The sequence below is a fragment of the Schistocerca cancellata genome, chromosome 3 (assembly GCF_023864275.1).
Source record: "Schistocerca cancellata isolate TAMUIC-IGC-003103 chromosome 3, iqSchCanc2.1, whole genome shotgun sequence".
NCBI classification, from domain to species: Eukaryota; Metazoa; Arthropoda; class Insecta; order Orthoptera; family Acrididae; genus Schistocerca; species Schistocerca cancellata.
In genome coordinates this window covers 40,869,874-40,895,464 of record NC_064628.1, presented here as the reverse complement: position 1 = coordinate 40,895,464, position 25,591 = coordinate 40,869,874, and the positions used below count along the sequence as shown (strand labels likewise).

At 41.1% G+C, this 25,591-nt stretch overlaps 1 protein-coding gene across 2 annotated transcripts in view; it reads right to left on the bottom strand.

Annotated features, from left to right (window-relative positions):
* Window positions 1-25,591, bottom strand: part of LOC126176870 (cytochrome P450 4C1-like) — a 155,737-nt gene that overhangs the window by 72,573 nt on the left and 57,573 nt on the right. Inside the window, exon 3 of one of the 2 annotated variants that reach the window (XM_049924063.1) lies at window positions 11,735-11,962. The exons of the other annotated variant lie outside the window; for it this stretch is intronic. Within the exon in view, the coding sequence (XP_049780020.1) occupies window positions 11,735-11,962 (228 nt within the window). The remainder of the gene's footprint in view (window positions 1-11,734; window positions 11,963-25,591) is intronic. 2 annotated transcript variants of the gene reach the window in all.

The window sequence follows — 25,591 nt, the reverse complement described above, 5'->3', positions numbered from 1 at the left end:
GTTAACATTGAGACCCTGATTGGTCAGATGAAAACACAGCCAGATAGTTTTTTAAACCAACTTCGGTAAATTGTAGTAAGGAGAAGTTAGGGGAGAGTTGCTTCCGAGACGGCGAGGTGAGCGGAGCTGTGCTGTCTGCCGCCCCCTGACGAACACCGACAAGGTAATGAGCGCACGCGATGCCACATAACAGCGCATAAAGCTTCACTCAGAACTGCAGAAGTCTCATCTGTTACACCCCCTTTTTGCGTAATACTAGTGTCGATCGTCAATTAAAGCTCATGGTGTTCACGTTTGCCACTTGAAGTAAAAATCTGAAACACGATGATTTTTCTGTTATATAGTTATTGAGAAGCCACATCAGCCACTGTAATTTACGACAAGTTAGATAAGTAATTAAAGATAATTGAGGGTCACTGTAGACCATTTTGATAGTTTTCTCTTTTGTGAAACTTAAATTAAACCTAGATTATAGATGTGATATGGCATTGGTCATCCTTCGATCCATTGTAGAACTTGGAAACCCATTCAGGGCATATTCGTCCACATTTTTGTTGAACGCAGTTGGTTTTTAGCATCCTGTATTAAAACATTCCCTTTTATCAATAGTGCAATTTATAAACGATGGTTTGTAAGTAGAAGAAAATTTCCAATGGTAAACTTAACTGCTTTTTCGACGTTATTTTACCAGCTAACTAAAAATAGGAAAGCCTTGAACCCCTTCCACTAAATTTAGTTAGTATTAAGATTCTTTTACAGGGAGTGCAGTGGAGCTGACGCTGAAACCATTAAGTATTTGATTATATCATCGCTAGTCTCACTGAACTCTTCTGAATTCTACATGTCATGTGTGGTCTGGCGTCTCCTTACCAGCACAGGTCCCAGGTTCAAACTAGTCAATCCCCTAAAAACATGCTCAGAGCGTCGTTGCGCGAATGTGGTAGGGAGACACAATATAGAACAAACAGACACCACGCAGAATGTTAGAAAATGGCGACCCTGCCAGGATGGTAAAATACCATGATTGAAGGTCGACCACATGCCTAACTATGTCAGAAAAATATCCTGTTGAAAAATTTTCGTAATAAAAAAATTTTTTGAACGTTATAAATAGTCGAAAACAGTAGCTGCAGCGATAGATAGTAAGAAAGTATTCAATAAAAGTGAGACATTCTGGCAGAGACAATAGCATAATTAAGTTATGAATTTTAATATTGTTAGAATTAAGTTTTCTCCTCAATGCAAGCGCACAGGTGGCGGATACATCGTTGACAAGCTGGTTCTGACCCAACAAGTAAGTGAATTGATTGTCAAGTCGTGTGTGCAAAAAGTTTATGAAACGCGTGAGATCGTATGAGCGCATGTTGACTCGAAGTAGGTCACGTGAATTGCTTTTAAAACAGAAAATAAGGGATTCGGAAAGATTAGCAATGGCAAATCGAGAGCTTGACCGAATTGAGGTAGAGACCCAGCATGAATATGGACAGAGAATAGAGGACAGTACAACAGACGATGCAGTATCGCGAGAAATAAGACATATAACGCACCATAACAAGGATAATGTACGTCAAAGGATAGAAAACGTATGTCAGCATACGACAGAGGAGCAGGAAAGTAGAGAGACAGTCGATGAGGATTCTAACTTGCGTCTTGAATACGTAGAACCCATAGTACAAGTAATCAGAGCTCCCTCACCACAGACTACAAGGAATGCGAGCAGAAACGTGTCACAGCACAGTTCAATGCAATCGGTTGCGAACCAACACTTGGGCGAAAACACAGAGCGTAGGACGTCGGAAGAAAACGCAATAGGACCCACCAATCTGGCAGAATTATTACAACAATTTACGGAAACCATGACAAGGCAAAATAAAGATATAGCGAACCAAATTCAAATTCAGAATGCAGAAACTACAAGACAAATGCGTGAGATTAAAGAACAAAACAAAAAATTCAGTTACACCTAAGTCATATTGAAGACGAAGCAAAAGAATCTCGAGAAGTGATGGGAAACTTAATAACAGGTCACAATCAATTGAGAACAGACGTTAACAAGGTACAAGCGGACGTACAAACATTGCGTAATGACACTCAGGACGAGATCAAAACATTACATAACAACACCCACGGAGAAGTCAAGAAAGCAGAGAAACAGGTAAACGAAATTACTAGACAAGCAGCAGGTACAGCGCGTGAAGTTGTTGAAAACAGTGTAACACACACAAACATATCACAAAAGCAGCGCTAAAAAGATATGATAACCGCATAGTCAAAATAAAAGCGCAAACGAAGCGACAATTTCAGAAATTGCGAACAGAGTTGTTGCAAACCATTGAAGAGCGTAGTGAACAGGATCGAACAAGCACAGAGTCTGCAACCACATCCGTATCTGTAACAGCACCGGAAAAACAAGCAATTAACGAAGATATTACGCATTTGCGATTCCAATCACCGGCGGAAAGTAACATGCGTGAAATCAGACAGCCTGCACAGCAACAAACACGTTTCGAAATTCTTGATGAACAAACGTCATCACAAACACATCCGGAACCACAAATGTATGTTTAAAGACAATTTGGATCGTGCAATAAAGCAGCAAGGTTAGCCAGACAAGATACCGAACCAATACCAGACAATGGAAAGCCAGGTCGCGAGGAGTACAGTACAATGCATTCAGCTACACGTTCACAACCGATGGAAGAAAATAATTGCGTACCACTCCAACGATACTACGCAAGGGTAGGCGTTACAGTGGACAATATCCAATGGATCTACCACAACCGGAAAGAACGACGGGAGAAATGATCAGAAACAAAAGTGGCGAAGAATCGCGAATTTCATATGGAACTATGACGAAGTACGACAACGATCATTTCCTCACAGTCAGAAAATTTCAACACTTTCGAGAAAGAAACTCATTACATCCACGAACTTTTATTGATCAATTCCGAGAAGGATTACCAGAACACTGGACGCTAGCTCACAAATTAGACTTTATATGTGCACACATGTCAGGAACAGTCGCAGAAACCATGCAGAATGTTGCAGCGACATGCCGATCTTAGGAAGATTTCAGAGAGAAGTTTCTCTTACGATATTGGTCCAGCGAAGCACAGAACAGAGTGAAGTACAAATTATTACAGAACCCATATATTTAAAATTCAGGAGAGAAGAGTCCCGTGAAATTTTTCGAAGTAATGGCAAAGAAAAATCAATGCTTACAGTGACGGAGAGTTGATTAAATTATGCGCGATGAAGCTACCATTGAAATACCAGCAATCATTAGTAGGTCGCGGACGCAATGATGTCGAAGCATTTAAAGGTATTCTAAGGGAACTAGAGTTCATATTTTCGGAAGATGACGCAAGAAAACGACGAAGCGCACGTGAAAACGAAAGCAAAAAGCAGTGGAATCCACAAGACACAGTGCGAAGAAACAATAATTGCGAACCACGTGATAACTTCGCACCAAGAAACGACAATAGATTTCAACAAAGAACCGGTTATGGATTTAGAAGAGAATATGGCAATAACTATAATTCACCCAGGAACGGCAACAACTATTACAGATGGAATAACGACAACCGGAACGGGTACTGGAGAACCAATAGACCGACAAATTATCAACAAAGAAACCACTATCAACAATCTGAACAAGAAAAGAGAATACAGATAGAAGAGGTGGAGGTAAGACCACCAAACCCCGATAAACGTTCGAATTGACAGCTAAGCGCCCATGCCAAAGAGAATGACGCACCGACCCAGGACAATTGCAGCACCTTGAACAGAGAAGTAAAAATCTTATCACGAGAAGAGAAGAAAGAAGAAACAAATCCGCAGGGACCAGATGAAAACGAAGACAAGAAAATAACAATATCGTGTTAGGACGAAATTAATTGGGAGAATACTGACGAGAAAGATGAATTACCAGAGGCATATACAACGAATGTAGGAGGAAAGGACGAAGTAATGAGTATTGCAGAGCTATTTGAGATGGAAACCAGGGAAAGCGAATTAAATGAGGATCATGCGCAGTCGACAGAAGTTGAAAATAAGTTACGAGTGGGCACACAACCCAACGTATATAATGAAGGAAGTTATGAAGCGATAATTAGAGCATTTAGATGCGATTATGTGGAAGTAGCGACGAAGAAGGAGAAGATAGACGAGCATGAGGAAAAAGTAGAGGATGTTGAAGAAAGCGTAAATGAAGGAAGAAATAGGGAAGAGGAAATAAACGAGAGAGAAGTAGCAGTCGAAACTTATCCTACAGAAAGTTCGAATTCACAAGGGCAATTCATAAAAAGACTCATGTATGATTCAGTGGAGGATACGTTGATGCAAGAAAAAGAAGAAAAGAACCAACCCTTTCAAATTCAACCAATTGTGAAGGCCATGATAAAGCATATCCCAGTCAATATTGTAACTGATAGCGGAAGTGAACTGACTGCCATCTCAGAAAATTTATTCATGCAGTGTAATGCCAATGAGGAATTGCCAGTTCTGAAAACACGTAAGATTAAAGTAAGAGGTCCTATTAGAAACAATGCTGCGGAAGTTACGAGACAAACAAGGTTAACTCTTTCGTGCCAAGGTCAAAAGATCGAAGCCATCTTCGTAATTATACCTAAACTAACTGTAGATTTGATTATAGGTGCAGATTTTTTAAATGAGAGACGAGCGATAATAGATATGGGGAAAGGTAGCGTAACATTCGGGAATGTCATACTTCTCTTTGATCAAAAGCTAAAATTAGAAGAAATACCAGTTATAAACAAACAATTAAGAATGACGCGAGACCAAGAGGATGAAGAATTAGAATGGTATGCACAAAAGGGGGAATCGCCTCAACTCATGTTAGAAGTCCATAAAGAAATCGACGAAAAATTGCAAGAAGTTCAAGGTATTTCGGAACACAGTAAAAGAGAATTAGAGGGTATTTTACGAGATAAAGCAGAGGTATTTTTACCTAAGACTGGCAATATTAAACACTTTCAGTACAAGTTTGAAGTAAAACAGCACAAACCATTTAGAGTGCCACCCTATACAATCCCATTAAGCTACAGGAATAAAGTATTCCAGGAGATATCTAAAATGTTAGATGACGATATTATTGAACCAGTTACCTCCACATATAACAGCCCACTCCATATTGTACAAAAACGAGATGGGAGCATCAGGTTAGTGCTTGATTCCAGACAGATCAACACAATCATAATCACTGAGACAGATCGCCCAGAAAAATTAGAGGAATTGATACAAAACTTCCACGGTGCTACGATATTTTCATCAATTGATTTATGGAGTAGTTTCTGGCAAACAGAATTGGCCCCAGAATGTAGAAAATAGTATTCGGTAGATGTTACCAGTTTAAACGATTGCCATTTGGTTTAAACATATCATCAGCAGCGTTTATTAGGGGATTTAATACTATACTCAGTCCTGAAATTTTACAAAAAAGTACTTGTTATGTTGATGATGTGATTATAGCAGAACCCTCTTGGGAACATCACAACGACACATTAAATCAGTTTTTATAGATAATGAAAGAGCATGGGGTCACAGTAAATATAACAAAATCCAAATTTGGAAGGCGAGAGGTCAAATTTCTAGCACACATAATTTCCGAGAAAGGGGTAATGCCCGACCCAGAAAAACTAACGGCAATCAAAGAATTCTGTACTCCATATAATAAGAAAGCTCTCACAGGATTTCTAGGTCTCACCGGATTCTATAAGAAATTTATTTGTATCGACTCTCTCGCAACACCACGCCTATGTGCATTGACTGGAAAAAACACGCCATGGGTATGGGATCAACAAGCCAATGAAGAATTTTTAAAAGTGAAAAACGCACTAACAACAGCACCAATTTTAGCACATCCTGATCTAACACAAAATTTTTGTATGGCCACTGATAGTGCGAAAACAGGTTTAGGAGTTGTTTTATTCCAAGAATACGAACAGGCAGGGCTAACATCATATAGAACAACTGCATTTGCCAGTCGGGTACTCACAAAAAGCGAGAAAAACTATTCAGTCACGGAGCTGGAAACATTGGCCATTGTATGGGGCTTCCAACGTTTTCGATACTTCCTATTCGGAAGAAAAACAAAAGTATACACTGACCACAAAGCATTAGAATTTCTGTTATCCGCCAAACTAACTCATGGGAGGTTAGCCAGATGGATGTTAATACTACAAGAATTTCACTTCACTATTACACACAAACCAGGACAAGCGAATGTATTAGCAAAAAAAATGGTTCTGAGCACTATGGGACTCAACTGCTGAGGTCATTAGTCCCCTAGAACTTAGAACTAGTTAAACCTAACTAACCTAAGGACATCACACACATCCATGCCCTAGGCAGGATTCGAACCTGCGACCGTAGCGGTCTCGCGGTTCCAGACTGCAGCGCCAGAACCGCGCGGCCACTTCGGCCGGCAATGTATTAGCAGATGCTTTATCACGATGTCCATAGGGTGCATCCAATAACATAGGTTTGGAAGCAGCAGAAGACCAGTTTACAATGTACTATATGAAACAAGTACCTTTCTAAAAGTACATTACGACAGCATTGAAAAACATAGGCAAAGAACAGGACAAGGATCCCGAAATACTAGGAATCAAACACAAGTGGAGAAGTAAGGATTTTCCAGACATTCGACAGCACTATCTCTTAAAAAACAATGTTTTATTTTTTAGACGAAATGTTGCAACGAATGAATGGTTAATTTATATCCCAGATAAACTAATTAATAAGTACATATGGTATACACATTTAAGTAATGGCCACTTTGGACCAAAGAAATGCTTTTTAAAAATAAAACAAACAAGCGATTTTCCTAATATGGAAAGACGAATTAGAACAGTATTAGTCAAATGCAAAAAATGTATGAGGGCTAAACACGTCACTTTCCAAACCAAACCACCTATGTTTCCAATAATCCCTAAAAGATTAAAACAAATAGCTGCAACAGATTTTATGGGGCCTCTCCCACGCACAAAAAATGGATATAGTTTCATATTTGTCATTTTGGAACTTGCTTCTGAATATGTTACCTTGACACCATTAAACTGGGCGACAGGTCTTACTATAAGTAAAGCATTTAGACAAGATTTTCTCAGACAAGTAGGTCGAGTGGAACGAATAATTTCGGATAATGGCCCACTATACAAATCAGTGCAATGGCAGAACACGTTAAAACAACACAAAATAAAACCCATCTACATATCTAAGTACAAACCTAGTGTAAATCCAGCAGAACGATCTATGAAGGACATAGGCACTTTATGCCGATTATATGCAGGCAAAAGACACAACACTTGGGATATATACCTTAAAGATTTTCAAGAAGTAATAAATGAAATGCCACATAGCACTACACTACTACCTCCAGTTACTGTATTTAAAAGTATTGAACCCCCAAACATAACCCGAGAAAATGTTAGATTTCCTATTGTACCACGTAGACAGCACAAACAAGTCATAGCAACAGCACTCTCCAACATCAGAAAGGCAGCCATTAAAAGTAAAGAAAGAAGAGATAGAACAGCAATTAAAAGAACATTCTCAGTAGGCCAGAAAGTATTTGTAAAAACACACCATCTCTCCAGCAAACAGAAACACAAAATACATAAGTTTTACGCTGCATACAAAGGACCTGTCATAATTAGCCGAATTGCTCATGATAATGCTGTGGAACTAATGAACCCAAAAACAGGCAAAACCTTAGGACTTCACCATGCGAGCCATATCAAAAAGTTTGAAGATTAATTTTATTACTGGTAAATAATCAGCATAATATTTCAAAATTATGTTGCAGATAAGATCGTCAGGAGAAAGAAGAATGAAGAGAGAGGAAGGTGGGAAAAAGAAAGTAGTTTCAATAAAAACAAAACAAAAACAACACCAATAGTACCATAGATTAAGGTGAAGGGATAAAGAGTAGATAGTCTAACAGCATGAAATACTAAAATGCTGTGCACCACAACACTACACAAAAAATAAAAAAAATGAATTTGAGGATTTTTGTAGAAGTTAAGACTCAAATTATCTCAGAATTGTAACATGGAAAGGGTGCCAAAATTCGTAAAGCTTCTTAAAAAAGCCGTAAAACAATGTAGGTACTAGACATATGTTAGATGAATATAAGTAAAACTTTTTGTAAGAACCATTTTAAATACTCCTGCAGAGACCAGATAAAACGACCCGCAAGTTGCAATGTGAGAAGTATCAAGAAAGAAAAGGATGTAATTAGCAAGACAGGATTCCTACAAGGCAGAAGTGTGGAGAGAAGGGAAAGGACAGTGAGACCAACAAAGGGCGCTTGTAAATCTACTGCTGAAGGGATGGGTGCAGGGACTGACAAGCAAACAAAGGACTTTCACCGCTTGTAAACCCCGGAACGCCCCCAGTCAGCGGAGCGAGCAAAAAAACGGCCCGACGAGAAGACCGCTTAGGCAAGCCACCACTGGCAAAAAAAAAAAAAAGTGTAAAAGTCACACTACTGCTATTAAACAGCACGCTGATGCACAAAACTGAAGAAAACTTCCACAAAGTAAAAATGACACGCCCAAACAATTTATCAAACTGTTACTGAGAGGAGAACTTCAAAGCGGCTAGTTATCAATAAATATTTCCATATCCTGCCCAGAGAAGAACCAAGAAGCAAGTAAGATGCAGAGAAAAAGCAGGAAGAACAGAAGTTGAAGATTCGTAAGATTGAGACCAAGAAAGAAGATGGGTGAAGAATAGACGACATACCTTCCCAAATCCCTATCCTATTGTAAACTAGTCGTCTGCAAAGTATTACAACGAAAAACGAGCGCTTTCAGCGACACATAACGATGACTTTCACGCATACAAAGCCAGTAAACCACGAGATTCTGCACTCACAGCTCCATTCCATTATGGGACCTCTACAACAGCAACACACTGTTACAAAGCCAACAAGGAACCACGAATGAAGCTGTACATCAAATACTTGCCCACATCCATCTCGCTCAAGTCCACCACCTTCGTGCAAAAAACATTCGCCAACCTCATGCTTAAACATTCATAGGATTGTGTGAATGTGTGAAATCAAATTATGTGATGTAGGAATTGTGCAAAAGAAATGTGTGAAAAACTAAATAAGTTAAGCACACAAGACAGCTAATAAACTACAAAATAACAGTCATTGACTAGGACTTAAGAAAAAAACAGACTATCGATAAAAATAGGTCATTAGTTCTGAAATGGACAGTATGTAAAGAACAAAAGTTAGGCATAATAAACACTAAAACTACATGCCACGTATTTTCTCCTCATAAAAATAAAAGAATAACTATATTTTACTTATTTTCTCCTTATAAAAACAAAGAATAAAAATTATCTTGTTGGATGTTTTCCCCTTTTTTTTAACATTTGTTAGGATAATATCTCAATACTTGTGTATGTATATTTCTTTGTCAAAGCAATTCTTGGAAATAATTCTTATTTGTTAGTGTAACAATGTTGAAATGAGTGTCTAGAAACAAAAACATTTTACTTGTACACAATATTTAGAAAATGTGTTAGGAATAGATTTTACTTAATTACTACATTTATAAAAAAATATATATTTCTAAGAAAATCGATCTGAAAGACTCCTCACTTTCGATAACAAACTTCTTAAAAAACAAACTTCACACTTAAATAAAGAAAGAAAATAATTAAAAATTAATAATAGCATAAAAATATTCTTCTCTTGTCATTTTTGAGAATAATGTGGAAGAATATAAAAATATAAATTAGTAATACAAAGTAGCATAGAACCAGAATAACGTGGCTGAACAGTAGGCAACAAAATTTAGATAAAGGAATAATTTTTGACTGACTTAGACAACGATTCAATCATTGCCTAAATTCAGTGAAAAAATTAAGTTCGAAGGGTGGTGATATGTAAGGTGTCAGGCAAATCCAACACCTTCCATGAAGACCCTGACATGATAAGCAAGTCCAGTAGTATGTCACATAGCTCCGAATAAATCGTGACATTAAATTAACGAAAGTAATACGGGTAATGAGTGAGCAAATGGAATACCACATACTAACACAAGAATGCCTAAATGCATGTCGTACCTTCCCACCGTGAGACAGATGCAGTTCCGAGGGGAGAAACGAAAGTTTTAGCGTGAGACTTTTTCGCATCTCTGTAATGTTGCAAACTTTAAAAACATTGCCCCACCACGAAAAGTATAACGTTTCTCATTGGATAGACAGAATTTTTGTAGGCGGAGCTTAAGGTTAACACTGAGATCCTGATTGGTCAGACGAAAACACAGCCAGATAGTTTTTTAAACCAACTTCGGTAAATTGTAGTAAGGAGAAGTTAGGGGAGAGTTGCTTCCGAGACGGCGAGGTGAGCAGAGCTGTGCTGCCCGCTGCCCCTTGACGAACACTGACAAGGTAATGAACGCACGCGATGCCGCATAACAGCGCATAAAGCTTCACTCAGAACTGCGGAAGTCTCATCTGTTACACCCTCTTTTTGCGTAATACTAGTGTCGATCGTCAATTAAAGCTCATGGTGTTCGTATTTGCCACTTGAAGTAAAAATCTGAAACGCGATGATTTTTCTGTTATATAGTTATTGAGAAGCCACATCAGCCACTGTAATTTACGACAAGTTAGATAAGTAATTAAAGATAATTGAGGGTCACTGTAGACCATTTTGATAGTTTTCTCTTTTGTGTAACTTAATTTAAACCTAGATTGTAGATGTGATATGGCATAGGTCATCCTTCGATCCATTGTAGAACTTGGAAACTCATTCAGGGAATATTCGTTCACATTTTTGTTGGACGCAGTTGGTTTTTGCCATCCTGTATTAAAATATTTCCTTTTATCAATTGTGCAATTTATAAACTATGTTTTGTGAGTAGAATAAAGTTTCCAATGGTAAACTAAACTGCTTTTTCGACGTTATTTTACCAGAGGTGGGACCTAGATAAACTGAAAGAACCAGAGGTTGTACAGAGTTTCAGGGAGAGCATAAGGGAACAATTGACAGGAAAGGGGGAAAGAAATACAGTAGAAGAAGAATGGGTAGCTCTGAGGGATGAAGTAGTGAAGGCAGCAGAGGATCAAGGAGGTAATAAGGCGAGGGCTAGTAGAAATCCTTGGGTAACAGAAGAAATATTGAATTTAATTGATGAAAGGAGAAAATATAAAAACGCAGTAAATGAAGCAGGCAAAAAGGAATACAAACGTAAACATGGTATGCAATTAACAATGTGGAAATTAAAATGGGTTTATTTGAATGGTTTATTCGTTATTTCTCTGGTTTATGTCTTTACAAACGTACCCATAAAGTTTCATTGCCCTTCCCTTACCCATTTCTGATGGGGGCCCTCCCAAGCAGCAAAAGTTTACTTACAGCCACCATGTATACAAACATTTAGCCTTGGTTGACAATATGTAAGTTCTATATCTCCTAGCGTCTTAGGTTAAGTACTATGAATTTTATGGCCATTGTCTATTGTTCATTGAATCTGTGTGGTACCAGTTATGGAATCCTTTATGCTGAAATTCTGAATTCTTCCTCAGAGTGACAAAATGTTAACTTTGTGTATAACATCCATTAACATCCCAAATCAGCTCCTAATAATTAGCCAAAATGTTTCGGTAACAAACAATTTAATACAAATGAACCGAAGATTGGCAAAACTGTTACATGCAAATAGGGCGTTGAAGGTTCAGCACTCACCGATAAAGTTTTTGCGAAATCAGCTAGTTGAGCAGCCCATTCAGCCTGTTTCCGCAGACCTGGTATCAGCAAATCTATTTTAATGTCGAAAATTGTGGCTGAAATCGAGCGGACTGCGGACATTGTGAGCAAGATGGACAGTTCTGTCTCTGCACCATTCGATTCATCCAGCTTCGAACATAAGAAGCTCCCACTTTCGTTAAACATGTCCATGAATTTCTCCAGTTCCTGTCATGAAAGAAAAATCATGTACTGAGATTTTAAAGCAGAATTGTTTGTTAGTAATTAATAGGTAACATCCTTCTACTCTATTGTCTGTCAGTGTACAGTCTTCGATATAAAAATTGGCTACCGGTCGGCTGGCGCTGAGCTTAGGTCGGAGTCGTTCACTTAAGGCAGCTAATATAACCGGACACACCTCAGACTTTTAAATCCGGCAATGCGCAATCTGGCAACAATTCAGGATGCTGAAGTGTGTGGAGGAAGTACTGCCATTCTCCGCAAAAGTCTACAGAGATTTATCTGCTCGTAGGCTAGTGATAACATTGCGTAGCCTGAATATGAAGTGGCGAGTTCAACACCCCAAGATGCTTTATTTTTTTAAATCGTACTTCTGCTAAACATCTGTCTAATGAAACCTCATAAATAATTCGCTTCTCCATCTAACACACCAGTAATAGCAAAAACTTCTGGAAACAATTCCGCCAAACAGCCGTAGCCAAAGGGGGAGTACAGGGGTCAAGATACGCTCCCCCCCCCCCCCCCCCCAAATCACCTACATTAAATTACATGCCACCTAGTTGCCATGTAGTGAAATTGAAAGATATTTTGATTTTAAATCATAAGATGAAAAAGGGATACGCACTATCGTAGTTGAAACATGGACGGTAAATAGTTTGGACAAGAAGAGAATAGAAGCTTTCGAAATGTGGTGCTACAGAAGAATGCTGAAGATTAGATGGGTAGATCACATAACTAATGAGGAAGTATTGAATAGGATTGGGGAGAAGAGAAGTTTGTGGCACAACTTGACCAGAAGAAGAGATCGGTTGGTAGGACATGTTCTGAGGCATCAAGGGATCACCAATTTAGTGTTGGAGGGCAGCGTGGAGGGTAAAAATCGTAGGGGGACACCAAGAGATGAATACACTAAGCACATTCAGAAGGATGTAGGTTGCAGTAGGTACTGGGAGATGAAGAAACTTGCACAGGATAGAGTAGCATGGAGAGCTGCATCAAACCAGTCTCAGGACTGAAGACCACAACAACAACTATCGTAGTCATAAAAGGCCAACGACAGGTTTAAGCTATCTATACGCCCGCAGTACTGTCGGCTATCGTCCATTCCCATTCTATCTAATTATTAGCCTTGCTTGAGCTCAGTTGTTGTTTTGTTACTCAATCCAGTTCTTACCTACAGTTGAATTTAATGTATGTACTACTGTGAGCAAGATGTATGAGACAGGCGAAATACCCTCAGACTTTAAGAAGAATACAGTAATTCCAATCCCAAACAAAGCAGGTGTTGACAGGTGTGGAAATTACCGAACTATCAGTTTAATAAGTCACGACTGGAAAATGCTAACACGAATTCTTTACAGGCGAATGGAAAAAGTGGTAGAAGCCTACCTGGGGGAAGATCAGTTTCGATTCCGTAGAAATACTGGAACACGCGAGGCAATGCTGACCCTGCGACTTACCTTAGAGGATAGGTTTCTAGCATTTGTAGACTTAGAATAAGCTTCTGACAATGTGACTGGAATACTCTGTTTCAAATTCTGAAGGTGGCAGGGGTAAAATACAGGGAGCGAAAGGCTATTTGCAATTTGTACTGAAACCAGATGGCAGTTATAAGAGTCTACGGGCGTGAAAGGGAAGCAGCGGTTCAGTATGGAGTGAGACGGGATTGTAGCCTAACCCCCTAAGTTATAAAACCTGTATAATGAGCAAGCAGTACAGGAAACAAAAGAAAAATTTGGAGTAGGAATTAAAATCCATGGAGAAGAAGTAAAAACTTTGAGGTTTGCCGATGACACTGTAATTCCGTCAGAGACAACAAAGGACCTGGAAGAGCAGTTGAACGGAATGGACAGTGTCTTGAAAGGAGGATATAAGGTGAACATCAACAAAAGCAAAACGAGGATAATGGAATGTAGCCGAATTAAATCAGGTTATGCCGAGGGAATCAGATAGGAAATGAGACCCTTAAAGTACTAGATAAGTTTTGCTGTCTGGGAAGCAAAATACCTGATGATGACCGAAGTAAAGAGGATATAAAATGTAGATTGACTATGGCAAGTAAAGCGTTTCTGAAGAAGAGAAATTTCTTAACATTTAAGTGTCAGTAAGTATTTTCTGAGAGTATTTGTACGGAGTGTAGCCATATATGGAAGTGAAACATGGACGATAAACAGTTTGGACAAGAAGAGAATAGAAGAATGCTGAAGATTAGAGAATAGAAGAAGACTGCTGAAGATTAGAGGTGGTGGTAAGTTCCTATTGGACTAAACTGCTGATGTTATCGGTCCCTAGGTTTACACACTATTTAAGCTAACATAAACTAACTTAAGCTAGGGAGAACACACACAACCATGGCCGATGGAGGACTCGAACCTACGACGGGGGGAACGGCGCGATCCGCAGCAAGACGCCCAGGACCGTGCGACTACCCCGCGCGGTGAAGACTATATGGGTAGATCACGTAACTAACTAGGAGGTACTGAATAGAATTGGGGAGAAGAGGAATTTGTGACCCAACTTGACTAGAAGAAGGGCTCGGTTGGTAGGGCACCCTCTGTGGCATCAAGGGATCACTAATTTTGTTCTTTAGGACAACGTGGAGAGTAAAATTCATAGAGGGAGACAAACAGATGAATAAGCTAAACAGTTTCAGAAAGATGTAGGTTGCAGTAGTTATTCGGCGATGAAGAGGGTTGCACAGGATATACTAGCATGGAGAACTGCATCAAACCAGTCTCTGGACTGAAGACCACAACAGCAACAACTACCGTTTATTGTTTTTGATCTGCGTGCTGTAGTGAGAGTTTCTAATTATGCATAGGTTTCAACAATGAAGAAGAGGAAAATCGATTTTTATTTATCCGCTAGCGTTACGGTAAGAAAATAATATGTATGCACTGCTATAGTAGCCTAATTACCTATCTATAGGTGTTTAATGTAAGCATTGGAGTCGTTATTTGGAGAATGTTAGAACTTTGGGTTGCAATATTTCAGTATTTCACAAGGCAGCCGATCAGTAAATATCATCACGAATAACGTTAAATAAAAATCAGTGCATAAAAAAACATCTGAATTTGTCTGTTTAGCTCAAAAATTGCGTGGATCAACAAAAACATAGCTCAAACGGAGATGGTTGCACTTCTTCAAAAACATTTACTCAATAGTGGCTCAAATGATGAAATATTGCCCAATCTGGTCACTTGGCGGTATATACACTCCTGGAAATGGAAAAAAGAACACATTGACACCGGTGTGTCAGACCCACCATACTTGCTCCGGACACTGCGAGAGGGCTGTACAAGCAATGATCACACGCACGGCACAGCGGACACACCAGGAACCGCGGTGTTGGCCGTCGAATGGCGCTAGCTGCGCAGCATTTGTGCACCGCCGCCGTCAGTGTCAGCCAGTTTGCCGTGGCATACGGAGCTCCATCGCAGTCTTTAACACTGGTAGCATGCCGCGACAGCGTGGTCGTGAACCGTATGTGCAGTTGACGGACTTTGAGCGAGGGCGTATAGTGGGCATGCGGGAGGCCGGGTGGACGTACCGCCGAATTGCTCAACACGCGGGGCGTGAGGTCTCCACAGTACATCGATGTTGTCGCCAGTGGTCGGCGGAAGGTACACGTGCCCGTCGACCTGGGACCGGACCGCAGCGACGCAAAGATGCACGCCAAGACCGTAGGATCCTACGCAGTGCCGTAGGGGACCGCACCGCCACTTCCCAGCAAATTAAGGACACCGTTGCTCCTGGGGTATCGGCGAGGACCATTCGCAACCGTCTCCATGAAGCTGGGCTACGGTCCCGCACACCGTTAGGCCGTCTTCCGCTCACGCCCCAACATCTTGCATCCCGCCTCCAGTGGTGTCGCGACAGGCGTGAATGGAGGGACGAATGAAGACGTGTCGTCTTCAGCGATGAGAGTCGCTTCTGCCTTGGTGCCAATGATGGTCATATGCGTGTTTGGCGCCGTGCAGGTGAGCGCCACAATCAGGACTGCATACGACCGAGGCACACAGGGCCAACACCCGGCATCATGGTGTGGGAAGCGATCTCCTACACTGGCCGTACACCACTGGTGATCGTCGAGGGGACACTGAATAGTGCACGGTACATCCAAACCGTCGTCGAACCCATCGTTCTACCATTCCTAGACCGGCAAGGGAACTTGCTGTTCCAACAGGACAATGCACGTCCGCATGTATCCCGTGCCACCAAACGTGCTCTAGAAGGTGTAAGTCAACTACCCTGGCCAGCAAGATCTCCGGATCTGTCCCCTATTGAGCATGTTTGGGACTAGATGAAGCGTCGTCTCACGCGGTCTGCACGTCCAGCACGAACGCTGGTCCAACTGAGGCGCCAGGTGGAAATGGCATGGCAAGCCGTTCCACAGGACTACATCCAGCATCTCTACGATCGTCTCCATGGGAGAATAGCAGCCTGCATTGCTGCGAAAGGTGGATATACACTGTACTAGTGCCGACATTGTGCATGCTCTGTTGCCTGTGTCTATGTGCCTGTGGTTCTGTCAGTGTGATCATGTGATGTATCTGACCCCAGAAATGTGTCAATAAAGTTTCCCCTTCCTGGGACAATGAATTCACGGTGTTCTTATTTTAATTTCCAGGAGTGTAGTTACGAAAACCAATTCCAATATGGAACGATGGGGAGGGGCTTTGGACAGCACAAGGGGTATGGGATGACAGCACATTCTATAGTTCGTTTCTCAAAGATATTTTCAACGGAATACTTGAATTCTTCTGAGAAAACTGCAGTAGGCATCCCTCCCTCCCTCTTTCGTCCATCATTTATTTACGCTCTTGTGACACTGTAGAAACTGAAACCAGAAATTACAAGAACAACTCAGTCTTAAAATATGCATGCATTCATACACTGTCAAATAACTAACCAGGCACAATTAAAGGAAAATCATGCAATGTCAAAAATCAATCTTTTGTTGTGATGCATTTTAGTTTATTTTAAAACAATGTACAGTAACCAGTTTTCTCAAATTCTCCACTTACTTCGGATAGCTCTGCGTATTTGACTGCCAAGCTTGTGACCTCTGAATCCAGGAGGAAGGGTAGTTTGTATCCATACACCAGCAACCTTGGAAATGGTTTTCTGTGGTTCCCCATTTTCAGTTTAGGCAAATGCCATGGCTGGTTTCACACTATAGGCTACAGCCAATTCCTTTCGAATATCTTTCTTCCCTGACAGATTCCAATTCCCTTAAAGAAGAAGCCCCTCTACTTAATAAAAAAAGAGCAGCATCGAAGGCGATCCCAACTTATTTTTGGAGACTTCTGGCACTAAAAGCCATATGATAAATAAATAATAATCTAAATTCTCCTCTTTTAAGCTCGTGCATTTGTCTACCGGAACATTCTTGAATGCAGAAAATGATCTTTCTTACATTACTGGAAGTGAGAGATGCATTCATAAATAAGGAAACTCGGGAAAGTGTAAGGTTGAACAATTCCGGATGTTTTGCATTTTCGCCACCAAAATTTGTTCTAGCTTCTCTGTGGAACAGAGCCACAAAAGCGCCACTGGTAATAATCTTAGCTTCCCAAGAAACTGCGCTTGTCCGATCCTGATCTCTTCCTCAGCTCAGATCAAGGCTGAAAGGAGAAGAGTGTAAAACGACTTTGGACGATGAAGAGAGATCGAAACGTAATTGCTTGTCAGTGGCTTGCCAAAATACGGCACACCTAAGTAGCGAGGTTATGTCTCAACTTGGTCAAAACACCGAGATCACTGTCGAATAAAATGGTTTATCATTATCTACTGAAATTTTAAGACTAAATGAAATCATGAGTCTTTCGAAGGTCCTCTTTCTCAAATGTGACTTCCCCTCAACCTTTGACAAGACCTTGACTACGTTCTTGAAACAGCTCGCGGCTGCGTCAAGATCAGAACAGTTCACGCTCGGGAGTTTCCTCGCCTAACAACGGCCGCCGGCCACCGACTACCGTTGATACGCCAACCACCACCAAACGCCAGCTGCCATCCAACCAACCGAACGCAGCGCTAGGGAAGTGGGCCGCGCAGCCGTGAAGCCGCCACTGACGACGCCCTGGCCGGCTTCCGAGCCGTCTTTGAGACCGAGAGGACCGCCGTGAAAGAGGAGCACGCAGCCGTCCATCGCCAGCTCCAGCAGCTGCGTGATGAAATGCGAGCGCTGAAGAAGACGTCTGTCCCCACCACCGCCTCCCGTGTGAGGCGGACGGTGGGGGGGGGGGGGGGGGGACACCGCCACGCAGTTGGACTCAGTCCCGTCCCACGTTATCGTGCGGGAGGCCCCGTCTCCAATGACGGATATGGATACGTCTCCTCCCCCTCCCGACGGAGAGGATGACCAGCAGACTCCAGTCGATGGGAAGCCCACAGGAGTCCCATTGCCGTGTCTGAGCCCACTTTGCACGAATGCTTGCTGCTCCGCGACGAGCGCAGCCTTCAACATGTGCTGCAGATGGTTGCTGCGTTCATCCGTGACAGGTTTTACCCCCACATGGATAATCCATATCCCTTCAACCCTCCCAACTGGACTAAATCCATTCCTCCACACGAGCCATACCATCCCGTCAGCTATCACCGGATCCTGCGCTCATTAGTGCCGAGGAAGGACTTCAGTCTCATCAATCACCACCCTATCTTCACGGCCTCTGACTGGCAACACATTTTTGTGGTCTCAGCCAGGTGCACGTCGGGAGTCCTATTCGGGTTGTAACGCCGGAAATGCATATCCTCCTATTTCCATCTATTGTACTATTATTTTTTTCCTTGCTTTGTTACCTCAAGATATGACATTTCTGTCTCTTTGTATATTGTAATTGTTTTACTATTTGTATATATATATTTATGCATTTATGTCGATGTATAATTGGTTTGTTTCGTAAATATTATTTGTATTTTTACGCTGGGTCTTGCCTAGGGAAAACTGCTATCGAACGATTACATCGATAGGTCGTGTGAAGAATCAAAGTGTGTAGGATCTTTGGTAGTGTTAACTCTGTCGCGTGGAGCATGGGCAGAGGGGGAGTCTGGCTGGAGTAGCGAGTGGAGCAGGTGTGTTGTGTGAAGCTCCCGCGAGTTGCCGCGCTTTCGGGGTTTGGCAGCATGTAATTGCGCTCGACTTGCGATGATAGTTTGTGACATGGTGTCGCGGACGGGAAGCATTAGCTGGCGCACATCAAGAGCCCGTTTCGTCTGGTGACCGTGTCGAGAAGAAGGCGCGCCAACATCCAGCTTCTGCAACAGCGACGGCCGACAATGAGTGACTGTCGCCACCTCCTCGATCGACAGCTTCAAACCTTCAATCAACCAACAAGGAAGACTGGACGCACGTAAAGTTTTAGAACTGTATGGCAGACCTCAGCATTTCAAACTGTTCAAATCACAAAATTACAGCAACGTAGCATGAACCTTTTGTTGCTCATTGTCCCAATTGCATTACCAAGCAGGGTCCCTTCCTTTTCCGGAATGAACCCGAGTGTCATTGAAATTCAAACGCCAGCATTAAAGTAATATTCTATTTCACTGCTTTAATTTCAAATTTCAATTAAGGTATTCATAGCTGGCTACAATATTTAGATTACACTAGCACAAATTAAGAGTGCGAGTTTTGTTACCGTATTTTAGCTTACCTGTGACTGCAGCTCAGCTTGGTACGTACTAAATTTTACTATTGTTAATTGTTCAGAATCATTTAATTCAAGTTCAAAGTTAAATCTCTTATTTCTAAATTGCATAGATTCAAGTAGCTTTTGAAATGATTGTTGAGGTAGTCCAAGACTAACCGTGTTTTACTGAATTTCGATGTGCTTCAGAAAGAAAGCTCACTATTAACTTCAGTCACTAAATTAACTTTCGATTTTCCTGTTTTATTAATTCTTTTGCTAAATTAAGTCAGAGTGTAGCGAAATTTATTACTTCTGACAAACTTTCAGTTTTCACACTACACAGGTCAACCTTCAGTTGCCACACTTCTAGTGCTAATTATATGTGTAATAACCTTTCTTTTTCAGTTACTATAGTAATTGTCCTTAGGACTGGCGACCGTAATTTCCCCCAAATCCCAAATACCTAATTACCGCTAGTTAATTGTTAACGTAACGGCTGCACATTTACTTTCTTTATTAACTTTACTCCTTTTCAAAATTAATTTCCACCAGTTTCATTAGCACTTTTCCTTTCATTTAGATGTAACTCTTTCCTCCCTCTTTACCGACAGATTAACTTCGGTGACGATTGCTTTTCCAAAATTCCCATTAGGTACACGCGGTTTCATTTTTTACGGTCATTAAGGTCGATAAGTGAGGGGGAGGTTACAGGGTCAGCAGCGGTCATCCCCGTCTCACCCACCTCCAGTTCCGATCAGCTGCCATATTCCCGGCCATATGGCCCAATTTCTACGAAACCAACCTCCATTGGACGCATTCCGCCCTCCATACCAGTCCTCACAGTCAGTTCTCTCTTTCTCTCTAGTTCTTCCCACCTAGGTCCTGCAGGAATAGCGGCTATACATGAGCTCTGGCCTTGCTCGTTCTGAACGTGCAGTGCACTGCAGTGCGGCGCTATTATTGTATTGCCAGCTGTCATCATCTTCTTTGCAGTTCTAGCATTTATTTTGCAGCTACAAATGAGATTTTGCATTCTTGAAACTTATGAACGTCTATTCAAGAATTGTAAAATAGAGCTCCAATCAGAAAAAGGTCTAACATTTGAGACATAATATTCGCTATGGGTTTAACAGAGGAGCAAAGACAACAGAGGCAGCTCGGAACCTTTGTAATGTATGTCAGCTGAGTGCTTTTGTAAAAACACATCGGAAAAGGATTTTCTTCTTCCAAAAGAATCTTTCTGGCACGAACGATTTCTCACGTTCAGGAAGTCTCGATAACAGTTATATGTGGTGAACTGCGACGATTTAAACGTCGTGCATCATTTCCATTCAATAGGCAAAGTTCAGAAGTCTGGAGTAGGAGTGCTGGTTGCTCTAATTCAAAGCAACAAAAGTCAAAGGGATGACTATTCCTGCATTTTTGCTTGAAAGTCATCAGTTCGGTCATAGAACATTCCTAAGGAATGTTGTTACTGTAGATGTGTTATGATGCATTCATGTCAACTTCTGAAAAAGAAATTAATGGCTGAACCCTAAAAAATGACTAGCAAAGGGCAATCTGAATATAATATTTCTCCTTCAGTGTCCCAAAACGTGTGTCGTTCACTACGAACCTTTCCACAGGGATATACCTATCGAAGCTAGTATTTGTTGCCAGTAACTAACACACTTTTAGGTCAAAGAGTAAAAAAAACCTAAAAACTGCATCACGAGTTGAAACTACACGATAATGAAGTCTGCTTATTTTACAAATAAAAACTATCCAGGATTTTGTGTTAAAAGTTATCTCTGGCGCACTTAACCTTCTGATCTTACACACTCGAACGTTTACCATTCTCGCTCCTTATGAAAAACCATCAAGAAAATACGTTCCTGGACGAAAATGCACTTCAGACCGGATTTAACATCATCTTTAACTCACATCATGTAGAATTCTCCTGACATGGAATCGATGTATTACCTTAACATTGTCACACCTCTTTGGATAATGTGAGAGAATGTTCTGTTGATGATTAATTTCTGTGTGATGTGAAACAATGGATTATGCACTGTACTAATATAAATGAAATTATGCTTACTGCGAAAACCATATACCGAAAGTCTGTTGTAATAAAGCATAGGGTATCTGTAACACGATCGAGCCTACATCGGCAAGAATTGGGAAGATACTATTCACACTCGACTTCAAACGACCTATGTTTACTCGCTGTCTTATGTCAGTCTCAAGTAGTATAAAAATGTGGCGGTTCATAAATAAAATAAATAAGATTAGCTTTGTTGATTTTTAGATCTGGCTGCCTGGAGATCAGTCACAAAACTGATAAAAGTGTGGCCTTCAGTGAGACTGGAAACCCGAGCCAAAGTTACCTTCGTTTTATACGAGCCGACGATACCTCTCAGTTAGAGTAGTACTTTCTCCCCTATTTCCCCAGCTGTGCCTACGACAGCTAAATCACAACATAGAGGACAAGACTAGTTGCAATTCCTGCGTGGAACGACTTTCCTGATCACAATATCATATACTGATAACCTTATTTCACACCTTATGTGCAAACCACTCAGGATATCCAATGGAAGTGAAACGAATAGATCAAGTGAATTTGGAAGGATAATTCTGTGCCATCCAGGTCGTGAATTTTAGTTTACAGTTTCCACATACAGGGTTATTACAAATGATTGAAGCGATTTCACAGCTCTACAATAACTTTACTATTTGAGATATTTTCAAAATGCTTTGCACACACATACAAAAACTCAAAAAGTTTTTTTAGGCATTCACAAATGTTAGATATGTGCCCCTTTAGTGATTCGGCAGACATCAAGCCGATAATCAAGTTCCTCCCACACCCGGCGCAGCATGTCCCCATCAATGAGTTCGAAAGCATCGTTGATGCGAGCTAGCAGTTCTGGCACGTTTCTTGGTTTAAACACTGAATCTTTCACATAACCCCACAGAAAGAAATCGCATGGGGTTAAGTCGGGAGAGCGTGGACGCCATGACATGAATTGCTGATCATGATCTCCACCACGACCGATCCATCGGTTTTCCAATCTCCTGTTTAAGAAATGCCGAACATCATGATGGAAGTGCGGTGGAGCACCATCCTGTTGAAAGATGAAGTCGGCGCTGTCGGTCTCCAGTTGTGGCATGAGCCAATTTTCCGCGGGCTACGCGTGAAACTTGCCCGCACGCGTTCAACCGTTTCTTCGCTCACTGCAGGCCGACCCGTTGATTTCCCCTTACAGAGGCATCCAGAAGCTTTAAACTGCGCATACCATCGCCGAATGGAGTTAGCAGTTGGTGGATCTTTGTTGAACTTCGTCCTGAAGTGTCGTTGCACTGTTATGACTGACTGATGTGAGTGCATTTCAAGCACGACATACGCTTTCTCGGCTCCTGCCGCCATTTTGTCTCACTGCGCTCTCGAGCGCTCTGACAGCAGAAACCTGAAGTGCGACTTCAGCCGAACAAAACTTTATGAGTTTTTCTACGTATCTGTAGTGTGTCGTGACCATATGTCAATGAATGGAGCTACAGTGAATTTATGAAATCGCTTCAATCATTTGTAATAGCCCTGTATATCCAGCGTTGATGACGAGATGCAGTTATCCTGTTAGTAGGAAGAATACCAGACGATGTGTTCCTTGAGTGGGCGGCGAAGTGACCAGGGGTTCTGTCGCAAAGACGCGGCTGTCAGGGGTTGGAATTCAGAAGAATTTTTGTAACTAGCTTTAAGAACTAGAGCGTACTTCCTAATAATACTCAGATGCACCGACCGTAAACGAAACGTCGTCACCAGAAGTGTCATCTCCACTGTTTATACTATCAACGTTATTAGTAAACAACACAAAAGTTTTCATAATTATAGACTTAGAAAATATTTTTCTTGAGATTCCTGCCGCTGGCCCTATCCTCAAAATAGAGGACTGAGCTAACAATACACCACTGATTGCAACATATGAACCGCTACAAGGACACTTCGTAATTTACGAATAACAAAATCCCAATCAAGAAAGGCTACTGTGCAGGAAACCGCACGCAGTGATAGAAAATTTTGGGTCAAAAAGCCGTAGGAAATTAAACCAGTCACAGCTAGTGACGTATCAAGAATGTGGACATTCTCTCTTTGCTTTAGTAGAGGTGAAGGTAGAAAGAAGCAGATGTCCCACAACGTAAATAACAATGGATATGTAATTTACTCCTTCTTGCAGTCGGAAACGCAATTTTCTCACTCATTGTCATGCACAAATTTTTCAGAGTATTTCATCTAAGTTGTAGCTAAAAGTCGAATTTTATAGGATAATTCAGCTCAATCCTTGAAGTCCATCGATTATCACTCAGTACCAAATATTTTCTGGATCGCATTTTATATACAATTATTCTTTATACTAGTGATTTGCAAACATTTGTTTTATTATCTGTGTAATAACAACTTACCGGCATTTTTTCCTTTATCATTGTTATGTGACGCTCCTACTTCATGCCAAAAACATGTGAATCAGCCCACAGTGTCTATATAGTCAAATAGCTAATAGTCATTATGTTCCAGAACTTTGGCAACAGCACTGCAGCGAGCTTATTACTTAACAAACTGTAACATACAATGAAAAAAGTGTAGTGACTGTCATTTCAGTTACATAGCAGACGGTAGCATTTGATAAGAAATTATTTGTGGAATTAATGTAATTGCCACAAGAATGAACTCTGTGCCTGCTTGGTACAAATGACACAGGTACTTCGTGTGTTAGATTGAGCAGATTGACGGGTCTTTCCTTTTAAACGTTATGAGGTTTTAGTTCCATTCTCTGGTTGTTCTTGAAGTAAACGTAAGGTGGTGTTCCTACTCGCAAATCCGTGTATAGTGCACACATACTGTCGGAGGAGGATGAAGTAAGTAGATCTTAATCCGAGTTGTTGACTATCAGAAGCGTCGACCCCCCACGCTATCTTTACTTACAAGGGAACATCCCCATCGCACCCCCCTCAGATTTAGTTATAAGTTGGCACAATGGATAGGCCTTGAAAAACTGAACACAGATCAATCGAGAAAACAGGAAGAAGTTGTGTGGAACTATGAAAAAATAAGCAAAATATACAAACTGGGTCGTCCATGCGGAAGATAGGCAATATTAAGGGCAATGCGAGGCGAGGAGCGCCGTGGTCCCGTGGTTAGCGTGAACAGCTGTAGAACGAGAGGTGCTTGGTTCAAATCTGCCCTCCACTGAAAATTTTGCTTTCTTTATTTTCGCAAAGTTATGATCTGTCCGTTCGTTCATTGACGTCTCTGTTCACTGTAATAAATTTAGTGTCTGTGTTTTGCGACCGCACCGCAAAACCGTGTGATTAGTTGACGAAAGGATGTGCCTCTCCAATGGGAACCAAAAACATTTGATCCCAAGGTCATAGGTCAACCGATTCCTCCACAGGAAAACACGTCTGATATTTTGTATACGACACTGGTGACAGCATGTGCGTCACATGACAAGAATATGTTGTCGACCCACCTAACTAGTACACTTGGCGAATGGGTGAAAATTTTCTTCTACCTTGCCCGATTTACGTTTTCTTGTGGATGTAATAATCACTCCCAAAAAAGTGATGAAAACATAAGAGTTTTTCACATAAACTGAAAATAAAAAGTTAAAATTTTCGATCACTCCAAAGAAAGTGATGAAACCATAAGAGTTTTTCACATAAACTGAAAATAAAAAGTTAAAATTTTCGGTCGAGGGAAGATTTGAACCAAGAACCTATTGTTTCGCAGCTGTTCACGCTAACCACGGGACCACGGAGCTCCTCGCCTCACATTCCCATTAATATTGCCTATCTGACGCATGGACGACCCAGTTTGTATATTTTGCTTATTTTTTCATAGTTCCACACAACTTCTTCCTGTTTTCTCGATCGATCTGTGTTCAGTTTTTCAAGGCCTATCCATTGTGCCAACTTATAACTAAATCTGAGGGGGGTGCGATGGGGATGTTCC